General features: G+C 43.1%; 1 protein-coding gene across 7 annotated transcripts; it reads left to right on the top strand.

The window, feature by feature from the left end:
• The first annotated feature begins 7,064 nt into the window (after positions 1–7,064).
• LOC143490938 (WW domain binding protein 1-like) lies at positions 7,065–19,905 on the top strand. 7 transcript variants are annotated; one of them, XM_076989521.1, is made up of 6 exons: positions 12,284–12,416; positions 13,082–13,259; positions 15,057–15,101; positions 15,924–16,065; positions 16,289–16,450; positions 16,769–19,905. In XM_076989521.1, exons 3-6 carry the CDS (start codon positions 15,084–15,086, stop codon positions 17,629–17,631), a joined length of 1,185 nt encoding a protein of 394 aa, XP_076845636.1. In that variant the 5' UTR covers positions 12,284–12,416; positions 13,082–13,259; positions 15,057–15,083; the 3' UTR covers positions 17,632–19,905. The 7 variants fall into 7 exon arrangements, with proteins under 7 accessions (XP_076845633.1, XP_076845632.1, XP_076845637.1 ...); XM_076989518.1 differs by lacking the exons at positions 12,284–12,416; positions 13,082–13,259 and adding an exon at positions 7,065–7,346; XM_076989517.1 differs by lacking the exons at positions 12,284–12,416; positions 13,082–13,259 and adding an exon at positions 11,303–11,413.
• The last annotated feature ends 328 nt before the right edge of the window (positions 19,906–20,233 follow it).

Below are 20,233 nucleotides of genomic sequence, written 5' to 3'. Positions count from 1 at the left end.
GAGCACTGAGTCTGCCAGAGTGAGCTGTGTGCTGATAACACAGACGCTGCCCTTGGCTCCAGGAGCATGTGACACAGGTCTTAGATCTGTCTGAGCAGCATTGCCCTGTGTTTCCAGTGTCTGAGTCACACCACATGCATTTGTTTGAAGACTTACAAAATCGTATTAATTTGTTATTCAACCGGCTATAGACCATATTAGATAAGTCCTGTACAAGGTGTTTGTTATTATTGTGGAAGGATGTGTGATACATGACCATGGAAGACACTATTTGTGTAGACAGTAAACATTTTTATTTCTTAAAAGAAAAACCATAGATAATTTCTTAGTCTATAATCTAGGAGGATGTTATACGGAGCTCACTTGCCGTTCCTCAGTAACAATACTTATTTATTTGATGCTTTACACAAACAGATACATCATTTATCCATCAACACACACAGATTTTGTTCTCTAAAATGGACACAAAAATACACAATATATAGGATTACAGTGCTAAAATATTGTTGAAAGACCAGTTGATCACTTTATTTCTCTTTTTCTACCTCACTCTCAGAAATGAGTGAAATATGAAGACAATGCATCCCAATACTCCAAGACATTCACACACCCACCCACCCACACACACAGTTGCTCTTATAACACCAAGATTGGCAAAAATGTGGCATAGAGGCACAACTGTGACGCTGAGCTGACAGTAATAGCATTTGTGAGTGTGCGGTTGGTTTTGTGTGTGTGTGTGTGTGTGTGTGTGTGTGTGTGTGTGTGTGTGTGTGTTTGTGTGTGTGTGTGTGTGTGTGTGTGTGTGTGTGTGTGTGTGTGTGTGTGTGTGTTTCTGCTTGTGCATGGGTACTAGGTCACTATGTCTTATTGTGTCACTGTTTCAGGGAGCACATGGAGTGGTTGAAGGTGAATTTGTGAGCCTGTGTGAACAAGACCATATAAACAGGAAACTTAGACAGTTTTATTTTCATTCCAAATTTGAATCCATACCAATATAAATCCCTACCGATATCCCTGTACATACTTGGGTCCACATTCCAATTATTCCAGAAGGCAGACACACTCTGTAGGCACACACACACACACACACACACACACACACACACACACACACACACACACACACACACACACACACATACATTCACCAGCAACTTCTACAGCTTCCTCTGAAGCCCCAGCAAGGGAGATGGCATGTGTGAACTACAATGCCATGCTGCTAGTTGTTTGCATTTACTTAATTATAAGACCACACAGATTCTTTTCATGTGCATATATGTAGAAGACACTTTTGTAAAGCACAGTAAAGTGTGCTTAACTAGTACAAATATGTTGTACAAGAGTGGTAAAGTACAAATGTAACACAATGCTACAAAATGACAGCATGACAAATGACAAAATGACATTTCTGTGGTAAAAACAAAACATTTCAAGATTTTATAAGTGCATGAATCAATTACATTTGAGCACTTTTCAAAGAAATGAAAGTTGTTGTTTGAAAACAGTGAGAGACTCTGCTCTGTGACTTAATTCCACTGATGACGAGGATGAAGAATGTTAATGCTTCTCTTCCATGGACCTTAAATGCTGGGGGGGGGGGGGGGTCCAACTGTGCATGAAGCTTGCAGGACTAGAGGCAACAGAACATGTTTCGACTGTTGTCGTGAAGTAGGAAGGAACTGGTCTATTTTTGGCTTTGTAGGGTTTAAAGTTTGATATGAACAGCTACAGGAAGCCAGAGAACTGAAAGTATCAATGGAGTGCCATGGGACTCTGGACGACCAACCGTGCTGCACCATTCTGGATCAGGTACAAAGGCCGGGTGACATGCAGAGGAAGACCTGCCAGGAGTGAGCTGCACTAATCAAGCCTGCAGATGACAAGAGACTGAACAAGCACCTGAGGTCCTCCCTAAGGAGAAAAGTACAAATTCTCCAAAAACTGAAAAGAAACTTGACTGAGCCAAGTTTGTGACATGATCCACAATTACACCAAGGTGGAGATGGAGTGACCAAAAGATGATAAAATCCTTGCAAAGACCAGTGGCTCTGGGGATGCATATTATTGGTGCTGTTGGGCACATGATGACATTCATGTGAGATGTTGACCAAACATACTGAGATGCAGCTAGAAAATTGTGGTTCATGATGTCAAAGGCAGCAGAGAGGTCAGCATTACTGTACCTATATACCAGCATTACTGCACCTATATACCAGCATTACTGTACCTATATACCAGCATTGCTGCACCTACATACCAGCATTACTGCACCTATATAAAAGCATTACTGCACCTATATACCAGCATTACTGCACCTACATACTAGCATTACTGCACCTACATACCAGCATTACTGCACCAATATACCAGCATTACTGTACATATATACCAGCATTACTGCACCTATATACCAGCATTACTGTACATATATACCAGCATTACTGTACCTATATACCAGCATTACTGCACCTATATAGCAGCATTACTGTACATATATACCATGCATTACTGTACCTATATACCAGCATTACTGCACCTATATACCAGCATTACTGTACATATATACCAGCATTACTGTACCTATATACCAGCATTACTGCACCTATATAGCAGCATTACTGTACATATATACCATGCATTACTGTACCTATATACCAGCAGTACTGCACCTATAGTACTGCACAACTTGACAGTGACAACAGTGGGAATACAAACAACAAGCACTCACCTGGATTGTGTGTGTGTGTGTGTGTGTGTGTGTGTGTGTGTGTGTGTGTGTGTGTGTGTGTGTGTGTGTGTGTGTGTATATATATATATACAGATGTGGAATATCAGGGGATCAACAGACAGCAATAAACATCCGGCCACTGATGCTGGGATTACCGCAGTTCCCTAAGGCAGGCAGCAGAACACTACCTGTGTGTGTGTGTTTGTGTGTGTTTGTGTGTGTGTGTGTGTGTGTATATGTGTGTGTTTGTGTGTTCTGACAGCTCACTTATTTTATTTTCTTGCTTGACAGAAATACCCAGTTGAAAACTGCAGGGTTTAGACCACATCTACTGTAAATAAAACCAGATTTGGGGAGGGGTGGGGGTTAAGACCAATGATCTGTTACATAGATGATGTATTCACAGGCAGCATCAAACATGATTAGGATATCTAGGTTATCTATCCCCTCTCTGTATGATGTAAACATTCACCATCTGGTTCCCTCTGTTTGCGTCCTACAAGCAGCATTCCTCCTGTGTCAATTCTCTCCCATACTTTTTCTAGGGCTCCTCCTCTCCCTGTATGCTGGACTCTTCACAAGGCCGAACCATCCTTGAGTTCCTCCTTTGCTCCTCCCCTTTCCTCCCCTCGTCTCCTTGTGTCGGGTATGCTGAGCTCCTCCCTTGTCCCGCCCCTCTGCTCCCTACCCAGCCCCATGCTCTGTATACTGGGCTCCTATACAGCTTCACTCCTGTCTGTGCTCTGTGTGTTGGGCTCCTTCCCTGTAGAGGTAGAGTGTGTGTGTGTGTGTGTGTGTGAGACAGACAGGCTGAGAGAGAAAGAGAGAGAGAGACAGAGAGAGAGCACAATGTTCGTGACAAACACATTAACCCAACAATTGCTGTCAAAGTCAAGGTAAATTTTTTAATGTAGTGCTTTTTACAACATACATGTAGCACAGCTTTACAAATGCATGGGTCCAGATCCCTAATGAGCAAGCCAGGGGTGAGAGTGACAAGGAAAAACTCCCTAGGCGGGGATTAGGAAGAAACCTTGGGAGGACCATGATTCAAAAGGGAACCCGTCCTCCATTGGGCTGCCCAGCTAGTAGCAATCCATGTTTACAGTTCTATATCTAGACCGTGCAGTGCCTCCAATGTGGATGTTGGGCCTCAGGTGGGTGACAGCACTGGCACGTGTGCTGGAGGCATTTTCTGGGTGTTTTCTAGGTATTTTCATGTGGAAACATGTAATCAAGATACAAAATGCAGGTTAAATATGTAAAGACTTATCCACAAATATATATATATATATATATATTGATTTAAGGCTGAAAGATAGAACAAGCTTAACTTACAGAGCAAGAAATGGACAAATTCACCAGTAGGATTAACCTGGATGTGGTTGACTATCCCAAACTAAATATTGATTGAGGAATGTGATTTAACTGGGAAGGGTAGAACTGAACACAGGTTGTGCAAGAATAAAATGTTTTGAATGATCATGTAGAATATGTGTATTGTGGGGTCCTCTTGGCATGATAATGTCCTTCCACCTGTTTTTAACTGTTTCTAAAGTCTATCATTTATGCATATGCAGTGTTTAGCAGTTTTGTTTATATGTTTTACTACATTATAGTGGCTGCACACAGACAAGGCAAGATACATTCATTTGTAAGCATGCTTCACACACAGAGGTAATTCAAAGTGCTTTATGTAAATAAAAATAAAAGTCTTCATGGCTTAGAAGGGGGGAAAAGCAACCTTAAAAGGACATTAAATTTAAGTGAGATCTTCTGTGAGTTTGTATTGATGGTGTCCAGCTCAGCAGCTGCAAGCTGCCATGCTATGCTTGCTTCTAATTCTAGTCACTAATAATCCCCTGGTCTCTATTGATCTTAGAAGCCTAGTGGGTTTGTATTCTTCTAGCAAGTCAGAGATGTATTTTGGTCCTAAGCCATTTAATGATTTAAAAATAAGTAGAAACACACTGAAATCAATCTTAAAGCTTACCAAAGTCCAGCAAGCATAAGGGCCTGAGGACTGGGGTAATCCACTCTCTCTGTATGTCCAGATTAGCATTTTATTCATAGCGTGTTGAATCAGCTGGTCTTTTTTCATTGCTATATAGCCAAATCTGTGATAACACATGTGACTGCATGGGAGACAAGTGTTAGAAGAAATAGCAATATCAACAGTGTATGTTTAATATTTCCTCAAATATTAGATGAATTTATGTTCAACATTTATTTGAACTGAACAATTGCACCTAAAATTCATTAAAGTATCAATGAATTAAAAGTTAACATGTGTGGGGATTTAGCAGTTTTGCACTGGAAAATATCTATGTACAGTGGAAAATAAAAAATTGCTCTTCAATGATGTAAGTAATCAATAATTGTGCAAACACTCATAACCATTAGTGGAGTACTGGTTCTTAAGTTTAGTAGTTGAGTACTAGTTCTGTAGTGCAGTGTTGGCACTTTTGGTACTGTGGTGCAGTATTTGGGTACTGGTACTGTAATGCAGTAGTGAAGCACAGGTTCTGCAGTACAATAGAGTAGGGCTCCTTAGTTCAGAGATGAAGTCCTGGTACTGGAAAGTAGTGAAGTAGTAATACTGAAGGGCAGTAGTAGTGTACTGGAACGGAGTGCTATGCACATACTGGTTTGTGTGTGTGTGTGTGTGTGTGTGTGTGTGTGTGTGTGTGTGTGTGTGTGTGTGTGTGTGCGCGCGCGCGTGTGTGTGTGTGCAGGTTGGAGCACATGAGCATGGAAGCAAAGCTGTTTTCAAATGAAACCATAGAGGAAGCACAGATCTGCTCTGTTCAGCAGTCCCACAACTCAGAGCACGAACCCTGTGGGGGAGTTCTCCTTTTACACATGGGGAACTGAGAGAACAAAGACATGAAAACAACTTGAGAGAAAGAGAATGAGGGAGACAGAATTAGAGAGTGAGGGGGAGAAAACATAGATGTTACATGCATGTATGCACCAGATGAGAGAGGTTGGATATGTGTGTATGAGGCATGCAGTAAAACCATTATTCTCATTATTGCTGTGTTTATCGTTTTTGGGGTATATGTTGTGATGGGGATGATGATGTTCCTGCAACACTAAACTAACACAGTTCTGCACACTGCTGTTCACTGCCAAAAACCCCACAGCTGTTTCTAATCAGGAACTTAGCACCCACCGCTGACCTACATTCTGCTGATCGCCTCTGAACCCAAGTATCCCCTCTCTCTCCCCTTCTACATCAGACTAACAGCAGAGAGAGACAGAGAACTCTGAGAGGGAGAGACAGAGATGGAAAACAGAAATTACTGATGAAAGACAGAGAGAAGAGGGAAGGCTAAGGAGAAAAAAGCAAAAAAAGGAAAGAACAGAGAAAAGAAAGAGCGGTGAGAAAGAGGGAAAGGGAGAGTGAGGAAAGGAAAAAGAATGAAAGAGGGAAAGAGCAAGAGAAGGCAGGGAGAGAGAGATAGGGAGGGAGAGAGAGAAAGAGAGAGGGAGAGTGCAGTGGGCCCCAACTCTTGCTCCTCTGGGAGTGTCTCCACAGCTCAGTCACAGCTGTGCATCTCCATCGGCCTGCGGAGAAAGAGAAAGAAAGGAGAAGCCTGTCTGGCCTGCTATTCTCCTTCGATAGACTTTTGTTTTGCACCATTGGGTTAGAAAATCCTCTTTTTTTCCAAAATTGCCTTTCCTGCTAGAACAGCTGTGGACCAAACGCTGCCAGCATTCTGCTGAGGGAATGTGAATGAGTGTCTCATTTCAGCACAGACAACAGCACAGGAAGCCCAGATCAGGGTCTGTGGTGATGAACACAGCAGCAAACAGGCAGTGTCTTCACCTTACACTGCCTGTTTCCACCCAGAGATTGAAAACAGAAAAGAAATATTATGAAGACATTAATTGTTAGCTTTAATCAACATTGTCAGCTTTAACTTTAAAAAGTTTGATGGAGGAAAAAATTGAAAATGGGTCAGTGTTTCCAGAGCTCCAAAAGCAGAAACCAAACAGAAAGGGAGGGTGGAGCAGGCTAGAGATGTGTTAGAGGGTGGGGCAGACTGAACACATGTTAGGGGGCAAGGGTAGTTACAGACATGTGGGCAAGGGGTTGGCCTACAAGCATGTAGGAAGGCAGGGAAAACTACAGACATATTACAGGGTGGAGCAGGCAACAGACATATTAGAGGCTGGGGCTGTCTACAGACATATTAGAGGCTGGGGCTGTCTACAGACATATTAGAGGGTGGGACTGTTTACAGATATATAAGAGGGTGAGGCTGTTTACAGACATATTAGAGGGTGGGGCTGGCTACAGACATGGTAGTGAGTGCCGGAAGATTTAGACATGATGACCAAATTTTACTCTGCTAGTCAGGAATTTATGGAAGGAATGATAGAGGAAGCAGACATCTCAAAGAGTGAAAAGAAGAAAGGGGTTTTGTGTTCACTCTCTCCTCTATACTCACTCTTTCCCCCACTCTCTGCTCTATGATCACTGTATCTGCTCCACAGCTTCAAAGAGGACTGCGTCATGGGATTATAAGAGCAGAGTGGAGTAATTATGGAAGTATGGCATAATGGAGTGATTATAGGAGTATTGCTGAGTGGCTGTATGGCAGAAGGAGTGAGTATGGCAGAGTATAGTGATTACTAGAGCGTGGAAGTGTGGAGTGATGGTAATATGGAATGATAAGAGTATAGCAGATTGGAGTAAATATGGTTGTATGTAATAGTGGAACTATTATGGTGATGTGGGATAATTATGAATATTGCAGAGGGGGTGATTATGGAAGTATGGTGCAGTTATTGTGCTTGTATAACATGATTTTTTTTCAGACAAATGTTTTGCAAAAAAATCTAAATCCATTAACATTTTATAGAATGTGTACAAATACTGAAAACATGTGAAAGTTGTAAATGCTGACAGAACCCAGCTGGTCATGATTTGTCAGCTGTGTGTGTGTCACATACGTAACAAGGTGCCAAGGTGCAGTAAGATGGTTGCCATCTGGCCTGGTCATGGATAAGCAAGTTGTTTTTATTGATCTATTTTTGGTTTATTTATTTATTAATAATGAGCCAATTTAGTCTTACATATTTTCATACCCGTGTAAAGTTTAGAACATCACCACAGATGTACACAACTATCTGGTACTAATTGTGCACAGTGGCCCAAAATGACCCAGAGAGTGCACTATGAGCAGACTGTGTCATATGTTCACTACGTTACGCTCTGAGCTGACTGTGCAGATTTGCACGCAGACAGGCAGGAGCGTGTTCACACACACACACACACACACACACACACACACACACACACACACACACACACACACACACACACACACACACACACAGGGTTTTCCTGTGTGGGCTTTGCTTTTCCATGGTCCTTTTGAGATGTACTGGGGCTCTCTGCTACTTTGTGGAGGTTTGGGACAAAGGGCTTATGTCAGTAAACACACACACACACACTGAGACAGAATCATGGTTTGATATTTATGTCTTAAAGGTGTGGAATTACAATATGCTCTGCCCCCCAAAATTTCTTTCTTTCCCCTTGTCTCTGTCTGTCTCCCTCTCTGCCTGTCTCCCTCCCTCTCTAACCCAGACCTTCTTCGTTTTATCATTCTGGCTTGCTTATGATCTAGTGCAGTCTGCTGAGGCTGAACTGAGCCTCTCTGGGGATTGGGGGGGTTGTCTAGGTAGTCAGTCCCCACTGTTTTGTCTTCTACATTCTGGGCTTGTGTATGTGTGTGAAATGTAAAGAGGGACTGATTACAAGACACATGTATACAGCACAGCTATACTGATACATACATGTTTTATATATATAGATGTGTGTAGTCTGCTGTACGTTTGCTCCTATTAGAATCTGCTCCCAATGCTGTGGACTGTCATACTGGGATTGTACCAACTGTGTTTGCTGAGTGTGTGTTCTTGTTTCCTTCAGACTAAGTTAGACACAGCTGACTTACCAGGGCTTGCCACGAGTCCCTGGCCCTTCTCTTAGACCACCCACTTCTGTGTGTGCCAGGTATATTTGTGGCTGTTTCTGGTTGTGTTTGAGTTCCTTCTTTCACATACAACCAACCTTCTCTGAAAATGCTGGCATTAAGCACTTGAGAGTCTGGTCTCTTTAGATCAGTCAACACAGCGGAAAGTTTTTGTCAAGTCAGTCAAACACATGCAGAGTAAGACTGGATGAAATATTCATATAGGCAGAATGAATGAAGAAAATGCATGGGACCTGTGATGGATCAGCACCAACAACAGTGTATTAGCACATTCAGGTCTGGAGTTTGCTCACAGACAGTTGACCCACACCACAGTGTTGGGTATTTTCTACTACTTCATGTCTGCATTTTCCTGTTTGCACTAATGGAAACAGTGTGACAAGCAGGTGATCTTTTGTCTGAACTGTGAATTATTCTTAACAAATGAACAAGGTTCAACACATCTTACAGACATGTTCAGTGTACATGTTTGTATGTAAACAGCTCTAGAACAGAAAACAGCTCACATTTAATTTAAAGTAAAATTCACTGTCAGCTGAGATCTTGCCTATTCTGACATTGTCACTTTGCCTAACCAAAGTACACGAGAACAGTGATGTCCTTCAGTGACAATATGCTTAAGTTACTTTATGATTTATAATCAAACATGTTCATTTTGTGAAGCTTCCACAGAGTAATCAGCTGTTTCTCTGCTGTTTGATGGTGGTGACAGTGGCTGGTTTACTTGCTCCCAAGTCTTAAATAGCTTTTTTGTCAAATTAGTCAAAGTAAAAGTCACAGGGCTGCTAGATGTCCCCATATTGACAGAAACTCACACGGACTCCAAGCACAGACACACAGAACTCGTTTTGATACGGCTAAGTCGAAAGCTCTTTTGGAAGCTCATTCAAGATTCTGCTGGCTGTAGGTTTACACCACAAGCCTTGGGCAACTTTGCTGTTGCCCCAGCTAGTCATCATTGGGCGAAGGAATTGCTTATTTACTGTTATTTTCACAAATTACTCCTTCACTTATCAGTTACATTTCAGATTTCTTGGGCAAAAATTCAGATTTCTTGTTGGGGCTAGAACTCCGTGAAAACATAGAATGACTGGACAAGTATGCGTGTGAGACAGAATGTGGTGACTGGACAAGAGAGACAAGCAGCCGTACTATGAAATGTACTTTTTTATGGTGGTGGAGGGTATATATGCACTAGGCTCCACTTGTACTATCAATGTTGTTTCTGGCATTCGATTTAGATCTTTAGTAATATATTAACTTCCTATGAATTTACAGCTGTTCTTCTTCTGAGAAAACTGAGTGAGTGAATTCTGTCCATGCATTGCATGTGAGGACAGACACTCCAGTGCTGTGGGAAAACAAGCCCAAACATTCCATTGCACAAGCAATAAAGATACCATGATGCCCAATGCCTGAGAGAGTAAGGTAACTGATTTGGTCATGGAGTCCTCGGGCCTTCTCTTATGCTGGACACCCTCTCTGTCACTGACGGTTATAGACACCTAGCAAATACACACCCACATGCATTTAAGACATGCTTGCGAATAACAATATAAATGACCATGCAGATATGTGGTATCGTAGCCTGCAACCGATGTGCTACATGTTATTGTATAACTCAGCCACTAAAATAGCCGCCACAAAAGTATCAGTTATCATTCATTCATCCTCATGCATTGTCTACTGCATCAATTGCAAGAGATGTAATCAGCTGTATGTTGGAGAAACCAAGAGAAGGCTTGCTGATCAGTTTATTCAACATTTTTTGACTATTGGGATTTGTTTATTTCAGTGTCAAGGCCTTATAATACTAAGCGACATATGTTTGCATTGCCAGTTGTTGCTATTGTAGCAATGAAATTAGGAAATTCAAAGAAAAAAATTGACTTTACAAACTTGGAACTTTAGAACCCCATGGAATTAGTTAAATATCTACTTTTTCAAATATAAACTGGTTCCTCCTACAAATTCAGAAGCAGTTTGCTTGCACAACTGATGAAGGACCTCTGTCTAAAATGTCCTGTTTCTTGGGAAACTGTGTAATACTAGATTGTATCTGGTAACCTGGTATTGTCATTCCAATATTGCTATCATGAATTAAAACTGAACTGAGAGAGACCTCAATTCAGTCATCAGGTATCATATTTTTGCACGCTCCTCGCCCCCATATGGATAGAATTTGTATTACACTGCTTCAAGCAAATGTAGTGTATTCCCATTTGACGTTCTTTGTCATGATTCACTATTACCTTGGAAGGCCATTTATGTTCCTTATTTCCTATCAAAAGACTTTCACTGAATTTCTTTCCGCATGTCCAGTCTTGTTTTGATTATCTTTCCAACAAAAACTCAAACAAAGGGGTTTGATCAAATCAGTTGTAATCTTCATTTAAGCAGTTTTCTATATCTGATTAAATTAAAAATTACCATTAACACCACTTGTGGGTCAGCCACCATATCACAGTTTATTAATAATACAAGCCGTCAAATTATTCCATGTGCTTATTAACGATGTAAGCTTTTCTTAATCGAAACAAGCAGCCACCGTTACCTCTGAACTCGTAATTATCTCTAAACTATCTGAAGCTGGTACGCGCGTCATATGGACTGGGAGACACAGCAACGTGAAAAAACGGAGCTATTTTGTTTCATACTACACTGTCTTCTACTGGTAAGGAAGTGACTCTTTTGAAGTGCACTTTTGGATCTTTCCAAAGTGTTTTTCATACACTGGGGGACGCTCCAGCAGGAACATATTAACTTTGAAAGAAAATGTGGATCAAATTTTGACTGACATTAGAGATGTTTTAGAGATGTCACATACTGTTGGTATATACAATTTTCTATAAATACACACAATTTCAAATCGATGTTTGGTCCCTTAAAACAACATTTATTTGAATCAAGCAACATGGAGAACATAGGAGACGTGGAAAAGTCCTAGAAACGCTAATAAAGCTTTCGGACGATTCAAAGAAATCACGGTCAGTAAAGTACATTTTGACAACAGCGACAGAGGCAAGTTGAGTAAGTTAATGAACGCGCCTTCTGTATTAAATAAATAATAAAGTATGCCTACGCCTATCTCGTTATTTTACTGTTGTTAATTAGTCTAAAAGCACAATGTATCTTAGCTGTCAACAGACTACCAAAGCATCCTTATGATGTAGCTACAATGATGTCTGTACCTCTCATTTAATCCACTCTTCGAAAAGTCGTTGCCCAAGGCAGAGCTGCATCTCAGCATCTGTTGCTAAGGATAATAAGGCTACAGTGTAAAGATGGACGAATCTTTCCTTTCATGCGACCGTTTCGCATTGGCATAATCGCGACATTAATGGCATCACGAAGTTATGTTTCGACATAAGCGTTTGTTTAAAAATGAAATCAGTGTTGTTTGACTACGTAATTTACTCTTGTAGAATAACCCTTCCCATTTCGGATTGGCCAGGGCATCGCCGTTGCTGTCGTCTGATGTTGTATAGATCTTGAGGAGGGGGCGTCTGTTTCGGGTCCAGAATGGCGGATGCGGTGATTTTATGTTTGTGGGCAGATATGGAATGTAGAAGACCATTAAACGGGTTCCCTGCTAATTCGCTCTTACTTCAGCGGTTTTCAATGTTGTTTTGAAGTTATGGGTTCAGGCGTTCACTGAGGTGCTGGAAAGCGTGCAGGTAAGTTCATGTAGTTCACATGCAGGTCACAGTCTGTAGGATACGTTTAGGCTGAGATAGATTATGTCGTCGCTAACGGTGCCTTAACTGAAACGCTGACTGACATCATAAGATTTGACAGTCATGCCGATTTAACCTGGGGGAAATATGCATCTCAAAATGTCGCTGGGACTTGGCTGTACTGGCTACATGGCTTGATCGCATATTACGTGATTTGATTCTCAAATATTTACAGGACACTGCAAAATGATTACACCTGGGTTGGAAGATAGGAGTTATAGCTGCAATTTATTTGGCGTTTAACCATTTTGTGTGTTCATATGAACAGTACCACTCAAATATTTCACTTTGTGTTGGTAGTCAAACGACCTCTTTTGCCCTGCTGCGTATTTAAAAAGTTTTCCGTTGAGCATTCACGAGCTGCACATTCACGAGCAGAAGTTACACGGCTTTTTTTCTTTTGATGTTTTTGTTTATAATTCTGCTTGACAGAAACAAACATTAAACACTGTAGTAAATTCCCGATTGCTGCCAGACATGCCTTTCGTGATAGGACAGCTCTGATGAATGTGCCAGTCGGGTTCTCTGTATTAAAACACGTTAATGTCGTGGGATGTGGTAGTGGATGTTAAATGTTTGTGTAATCATAAGCGCTTTCTTAACAGGGGTAAGCGCATAACCGGGCCTGTATGCAGCGGTGCTTGGCTGGGTCTCTCCACCGCAGCCACGCTTTGGACACGTTGCTCTTACCACAGCCAGCGGCTCACTGCGGTTTCTGCGGTCCTGCGCCGGTGAAGCTGCTCACATGCTGGCGTTCCTGGGCTAAACTCTCAGTGCACTGTGGTTGGTGTTACAGAGCAGAGGGGGAGGGGCAGGGGCACTCGAGCACACTCCACTGTGGGCTTCGAGCCAGGCTACATAGCTGGGCTGCGGGGAATTGCAGCCTGCTTTTGCTGGTCGTGCATGGTTTGCACTATCCTAACCCAATGACGATAAGCAGTGTTTGCTGTTTACTTGTTTACATAGGCTCTACAGCCTATAGAGTCCAATTGGTGTTGGTTTTCACTTCATGTGTAAACACATACAACACAATAACAGACAAATAGCCCCAACATGTTTCTATGAAAGCGACACATTATGTCACTGCTGATTTTTAAACAGGCTGCAGCCACAAGTGTCCTCACTGATCTGGAACTCAAATTAAGGGTCCGGTCCAGAGTTTCAGAAGACTCTGGGAGGGCACTAATGCCATTGTGTGTAGGTGGGGCTGTCTGTGCCCTGCAACAGAGAGACTCTTCTCCGAGCTGCCTCGAGTGTGAGCCAGGGGCTGTAGGGGTGGGGGTAGCGGGTGGTGGCAGTCCTACAGATCAGCATTGTACTCCCTCCAGTGTGCAGTCTTTTCACTGACTAGTGATGCATGCTGACCTCTGACCTGTAGGTGGTTATGGGTGCATGTGAGGGTGAGTTCATACATGACCACAGTTGCTCAGTGTACAAAACGTTCTGTTTTAACAAAGCTTGTTTTGTGTGCAGTTGGGTCATTTTTGGGGCTGTTATGTTCTTAAGTGCAGACCTGTTTCCCAGAACCAACTAGTCAAATTAATCTAAATAGGACATGATGCCAGTTCTGTTCATTGAAAGCATTAGGTGCCACTAAGGCTTGTCTCCACTGGCCGTGAGTGCAGCAGGCTGTAGAGATGACTACAGAGTATTCTGGACCGGTGTGTGTTATTGTTCTGTAGCTGTTTTGATGGAAGGGGTGGGGGTGTCTGTGTTTGTGTGTGAGTGTGTGCCTGTGTGTGCATGTACATGTGTGCTTGTGTGTGTGTGTGCGCGCATGTGCATGTTTTTCTGTTTAAGTGTGTGTCGAAATGAGTGGCTCTTTGGCTATATATGTCAGGTTGTCCTCTACAGAACCTTTGAAAGAGAAGGTCCACAATGAAAGAGTTATTGTGCTACATTGGTGGGGACACTGAAGTGGTTGGGTTGATACGTGGATAGACAGGAAAGAACAGCTGACCTTGCCCTTCCTTGTGACTATCAGTGTTTAAATGGAAACTGATTGAACAGGTGCGTAATTTAGGCGTGAGTGATGTATGAAATAAAAATAGTCAAGATTTTTTCAGCATGCATATATCATAGAATCCAAATCATTACCCAGCATTGACCTTTACCCCCTCATCCTTGTGTCTCTCTCAGACTGTCTGTCTCTCTCAGACTTTTCATCACTTTAATTTCACTCTTTTTATAATTTTCCTGATTTATTAATTGTTTATCATTTTTATCATGTCATAAAACTGGGGGATACTGGGGGAGTCATGGCCTGGCGGTTAGGGAACTGGTCTTGTGACCGGAGGGTTGTGGGTTCAATTCCCAGACAGGCCATGACTGAGGTGCCCTTGAGCAAGGCACCTAACCCCAACTGCTCCCCGGGCGCCAGGGCTAGGGCTGCCCACCGCTCTGGGCACGTGTGATCCACAGCCCCCTAGTAACCACTAGTGTGTGTGTGTTCTGACTGCACAGATGGGTTAAAAGCGGAGGACAAATTTCGATTGGGGTGTAAAAATCACAATTGACAAAATATGGTACATTTTATTTCATTTCAAAAGGAATTTAGTGTGTGACTTTATGTACTTACAGGTCACTGCAGCTACAAAGGATACGGACATGGCAAGTTTGCACAGGGTAATATATGTATCTATTTTTGTATATATGTATCTATATATATTTGTGTGTGTATGTCTCTAGTCTCTCAAGGGCGTTATGATACTGTAGTGACTCTGGGGTGTTGTTACAATAGTGATATGTAATGTCTCTCTAGTGTGTTATAATAGTAAGTCAGTAAAAAATAAGTAATGTTTATTTGTATAGCGTTTTTTACGACTGTTGTCACAAAACAACTTTTCACATGTCCAAGTCCAAGCCCCCAGTGAGCAAGTGGCAAAGAAAAACTCCATAGAGCATGAGGAAGAAACCTTGAGATGAGCCTTGTGAGAGGGAGGGGGGGCATCGGGGGGTGTTGGGAGGCACGTAGGAGCTGAGACAGGTTGAGACTCAGTAACAGCAGGACGTCAGGAGTAGGATTACCTCAGCAGAAAGAGAGAATAGATTATTAGGCAAGAACAGAGGAGTGTAAATTAAACACCTTTTACCTAAGAAGGGAAGTATTTTATATAATGCTTTACTATATTGAGACTGCATCTGATTCTCAAACATTGACAGGAAGGTTATTCCATAGGATGGGAGTTGTTTAGGAAAAAGGCTCTGCCCCCTGTGGACAGTTTCCTTATTCTAGGTAGTAATAAAGAGCCTGCACCTTTTGATCTAAGCAGACGTGGTGGGTCATAGTGCAGTAGAGGTTTGCTGAGGTACTGTGGAGCAAGACCATTCAGTGCTTTGTAGGTCATTAGAAGTATTTTACAATCAATATGAAATTTGACTGTGAGCCAATGGTACTGTAGAGACTCTGGGGTGTTGTTACTATAGTGATATGTAATGTCTCTCTAGGGCTTTGAGTATCAAGAAAAACCACAGACCACATACAGCCCCACTTTCTGCCCGGGAGTGAACAACAGGCCTCCATATTTGTGTGAGACGGGTTACTGCTGTGGAGAAAGTGGCTGCTGCACCTACTATTATGAGCTCTGGTGTGAGTACATTTCCACACTGCCCTGTGTGCTAACGTGTGATTTAAGATATAATCATGAATGAATGAATGCACATTAATGAATTAACTAGTTCATTACATGGTTGGTAGTGACACAAAAATGCACTGTATTCACTGAAGTTTAAATGTGTGTATCTGAATGTGTGTCCATGTGTGTTTGTGTATGTGTATATGTACGTGTGTGTGTGTGTGTTTATGCGTGCAGGGTTCTGGTTGCTCTGGACAGTTCTGCTTCTGTTTAGCTGCTGTTGTGCCTACAGACACAGACGGGCCAAGCTCCGCCTCCAGCAGCAGCAGCGACAGCGGGAGATCAACCTGATGGCCTATCACAGGGCCTGCAGCTACCCAGACCCCGCCCTCGACCTTAGTATGCTTCTCTTCCTGCTCTGTTTCCCAAGAGTTGCCTGCAGTCCAAAATAGCTGTTTGCACTCTTAAGCCAGTGTACTGTCAGACTGAGATAGTTAGACACCCCAGCTGGAATCAATAGACTTTCGACACAGCAGTGCCTTCAGTGTATGAAAGGTGCCATAAAAACATTTTGTTATGGAATAAGCTTTTCTCTACAATTCCATTAACAATCACCTATATTTAGGTATTTAGGTGAATTTTGTATGGAAAGTCCCCTTTTTGTCTGGATGATTCTTAAAGCATGAAGGAAAGTAAACATACTTTTTTTCCTGCCAGGTCTTCTTGCTGCCTTTAAACTTCCGTCCTATGAAGAAGTGGCAGCACAGCCCAGCACCCCTCCCCCACCCTACAGTGTAGCCTTGGCCCTGCACGGCAGCGCTCTGTATGCTCGAGCTGGCCCTAGTGGCTTGACTTCCTCGCACAGCTCAGGGAACTGCACTTCCTGCTCGTGTGACTCGTGCTCCCTCTCCTCCCCCTGTAGCACCTCCTTCTCTGTGCAGGTGACCGATGAGGCTCTGACCAGCAACGCCACCACGCCCAGCGATTCTGGACACACCTGCAGGGCCTCTCCTTTCCCCGGGCCACATCCCTCCTCACCCACCCCTGCAGAGCAGAACACTCCCACCCAGCCTGCTCCACCCATCTCTGTGACCCCCGTACTGCTGCAGTACCCACAGGAGGCGGAGGCTTGTCAATCTGGGGAGGATCCGACCTCCAGAGTCACACACTCTCCTCTCAAACACACCCTTTTCTCCTCTAGTGTATGTGTATTTGAGCCTGATGGAAGAGAACCCAGCATCAAGTGTTCAGAGCAGTGCGGTGAGGACGATCTGAATGAGAACCACTTTCGTCACCGCAGTCTGACGGGCGACTCCGGCATTGAGGTGTGTCGCTGCCAGGTTAGGCATGAGGAAGATGATGAAGAGACTGAAAAGTGTGCAATAGAGGGCGGAGAACTGCCTGAGGAGGTGGGGCTTGTCCATGATAGTGTGGACTGTTCACACCGAGCTCTGTCTGTCCAGTCACAACTCCCGACTGGGGACAGCAGCCAGTCACTGGCTGGGGATAACAGGCAGTCTGGCCCCACCTCTGCCAAACAGAGAGGTGAAGACTCTGTTATCACTGTGCAATCCTCTTGAGACCAGCTAAGATTTTTGCAAGCAGCAACATGAGCAGTCCGTCATCCTAAAACACTGTGTGTCTGATGCAGTGGGATGGTCACATCGCAGATTTTGCTGTGCACACTGACAGCATGACATTTCTCTGCAGGAAAAATATTTAAAGCACTACTGAAAAATTAAGAAATGACTACAAAAGCTCTTTTCTGTCTCTCAATTTAAGGGTCCAGTCCCCCTCTCTTTCTCTCTCTCTCTCATTCACACACACACACACACATACACACACACACACACACTAGTTTCTTAATTGTAGGATTGAGGCCCCCTTTGTATTTTTGACATGTGCTATCTGTGCTCTGAGAATCTCAACTGTGGCTTCAGGGCCCGTGAGATGGTCTCCGCTCTCCCCACGGCTCCTGCTCCTTCTGGCCAGCTCCTGCTCTACCTGCAGCGGCCCGGGCCGCCCTCCCCCTGGAGGATCCGCCCCCTCTCCTGGAGGATCCGCCCCCTCTCCTGGAGGATCCGCCCCCTCTCCTGGAGGATCCACCCCCTCTCCTGGAGGATCCACCCCCTCTCCTGGAGGATGCGCTTGTTGTTGCACTTTACCGATGTTTAAATGCTGCTTACTACCACCACGCTTGCCAGTCCCTGAGCAGTAACGGATGGTGTGATGATGATAACAAACTCTTATACTTTGTACTGAAGACCATTTTATGAGCATGGCTGAAGGTGGCTGTTTTGACTGTGGTCATTGGTGTGGCTGAGCCCTGATGATTGAATATCTCCTGTGGACTGCATGAACTCTGGTTGACCACATGTCTTCTGTACTGTGTATTTCCTAGAGACTAGCTGGTGATTGTGACCTCTGACCTCCTAACCTGTGGGTGTAAATGTAAATCCTCCCTTTAGCAGTAGCTGTGATCTACAAATGGTGCACATGTTAGAAAGAAGCAGGTGGTGTATACTACACTGCAGACTGCTTTACAGGATCTTCGTTTATGCTTGAACCAAAGTGCCATTTTGATTTCATTTTTTATGTTCATGTTTAGTGTATAATTGTGTATAATATATTTATTTCACTCTGGAGCAGGGTTTCTGCTATTTCTTTATCTAGGAAGTCAAGACTGTTGCTGTTGATCCTCAATACCTGTAACAAAATCTGTTAGTCAAGATCTCTTCAGCTGGGAGTGAAGCCATGTAATGAAAGAGAGGAAGAGGGGGATCTCAGTCTCTGTGTGCCTTCACAGTGTATCTCCAACCAGCTCAACATGTGTGGGACATGTTTCACTGTAGAGAGAGTGTAAATGTGTGAACCAAAAAGCCATTTCTAAAATAGGACTGCCCTTGTAAGCATGTTGAAGCAGTAATAAACATTTGATTTTAACAGTATGATGACTACATGCAAAAGTGCTTTATTTGGTATGAACACAAAACAACAAAAAAAAGTCCACCAAAAAAATGTGTTCATGCTTTTGTGGCATGTTAAATTAGATGTGCTTAAAGAGTTCAACAGACTCCTCTGTCCATGCATAAATGAAAACGAATGAAGAAACAGTGGAGGAATGTTTGAATAGTGAGACTCTGTGACTGGCACAGGCTGTGAGCTCATCAGGAGAAGCACCCCAACTCTCCCACCCTCTCACTCTGTGTCTCAAACACACACACCCACCCACACACTCATGTTCCCTCTCTCATGTGTTCTTGAACAAGAGCGGTCCTGCCATCTCTCTCTCTCTCTCTCTGTGGATGCATTTGGTATTTTATTTCATAGCCTATACCATTTTGCCATTATAATGAAAACAGTCTGGGGGTGGGGCTATCTGCAGCTCCTGTGTGTACTGTGCTGCAGTCAACTGACGTAGCACACTTGACAAGAGGTCATTATAAATTTGTTTTGCTGCTGTTTTTTATTTTTAAATAATTGTTTAACTTATTCTGAGAAGGCTGAGCGTGTGTCCAGGGTCAGCTACCTGTGCTGCATCTGTACTAAGTGCTAACCTACTCTGTTCACCTGTGCTGGGTGTTGTTTCATTCACCTGGTCATCTGTGCTGTGCTGGGTCTGGAGCTGTGTTTGCACATGTGCAGCTGGAGTTACTGTCTTTTAACTGTTATCATTATGTTTTATTTTTCATACACAGCAGAATGTCTCACATTGCAATGAACATGCCATTGATGTAGTAGACATTGGTACCACACTTGTACCTGTCAGGCAGTGCATGGTGTCACTGTCACTAGATACACGATGTAGAAGGAAAAGGATTTGTAAACATTAAACTTAACTTGTGTACAAAGCATGCGTTTCTTTTAGCCTGGTCCTTTAACACTGTTGCTGTCAGACTGAAGTAATCCAGCCGTGTTTAAATTGAAAAGCAAGACGAAGGCAAGGAGACTTTTCCTGAGTGGTGTGAAGAAGAGACACAACACTGCATATATAGAGATAGAGCTGTACTAACATGGTAGATGGTGATAACAACAAATGACACCAGTCTGTGGTTCCCAGAGATTAATCGGTTAATTTGCAGAGATTTTGTTCATGACATTGGAGCAAGTCAAAGGTACTGAGAACATGAGTGTTTATATATTTGTTGTACTGCTGGTTCAACAGATGTAGGAGACACTAGT

This window comes from Brachyhypopomus gauderio, unplaced genomic scaffold, assembly GCF_052324685.1.
Source record: "Brachyhypopomus gauderio isolate BG-103 unplaced genomic scaffold, BGAUD_0.2 sc68, whole genome shotgun sequence".
Lineage (NCBI taxonomy): Eukaryota > Metazoa > Chordata > Actinopteri > Gymnotiformes > Hypopomidae > Brachyhypopomus > Brachyhypopomus gauderio.
The sequence above is the reverse complement of the archived record's forward strand: the minus strand, read 5'-3'. Positions and strand labels throughout refer to the sequence as shown.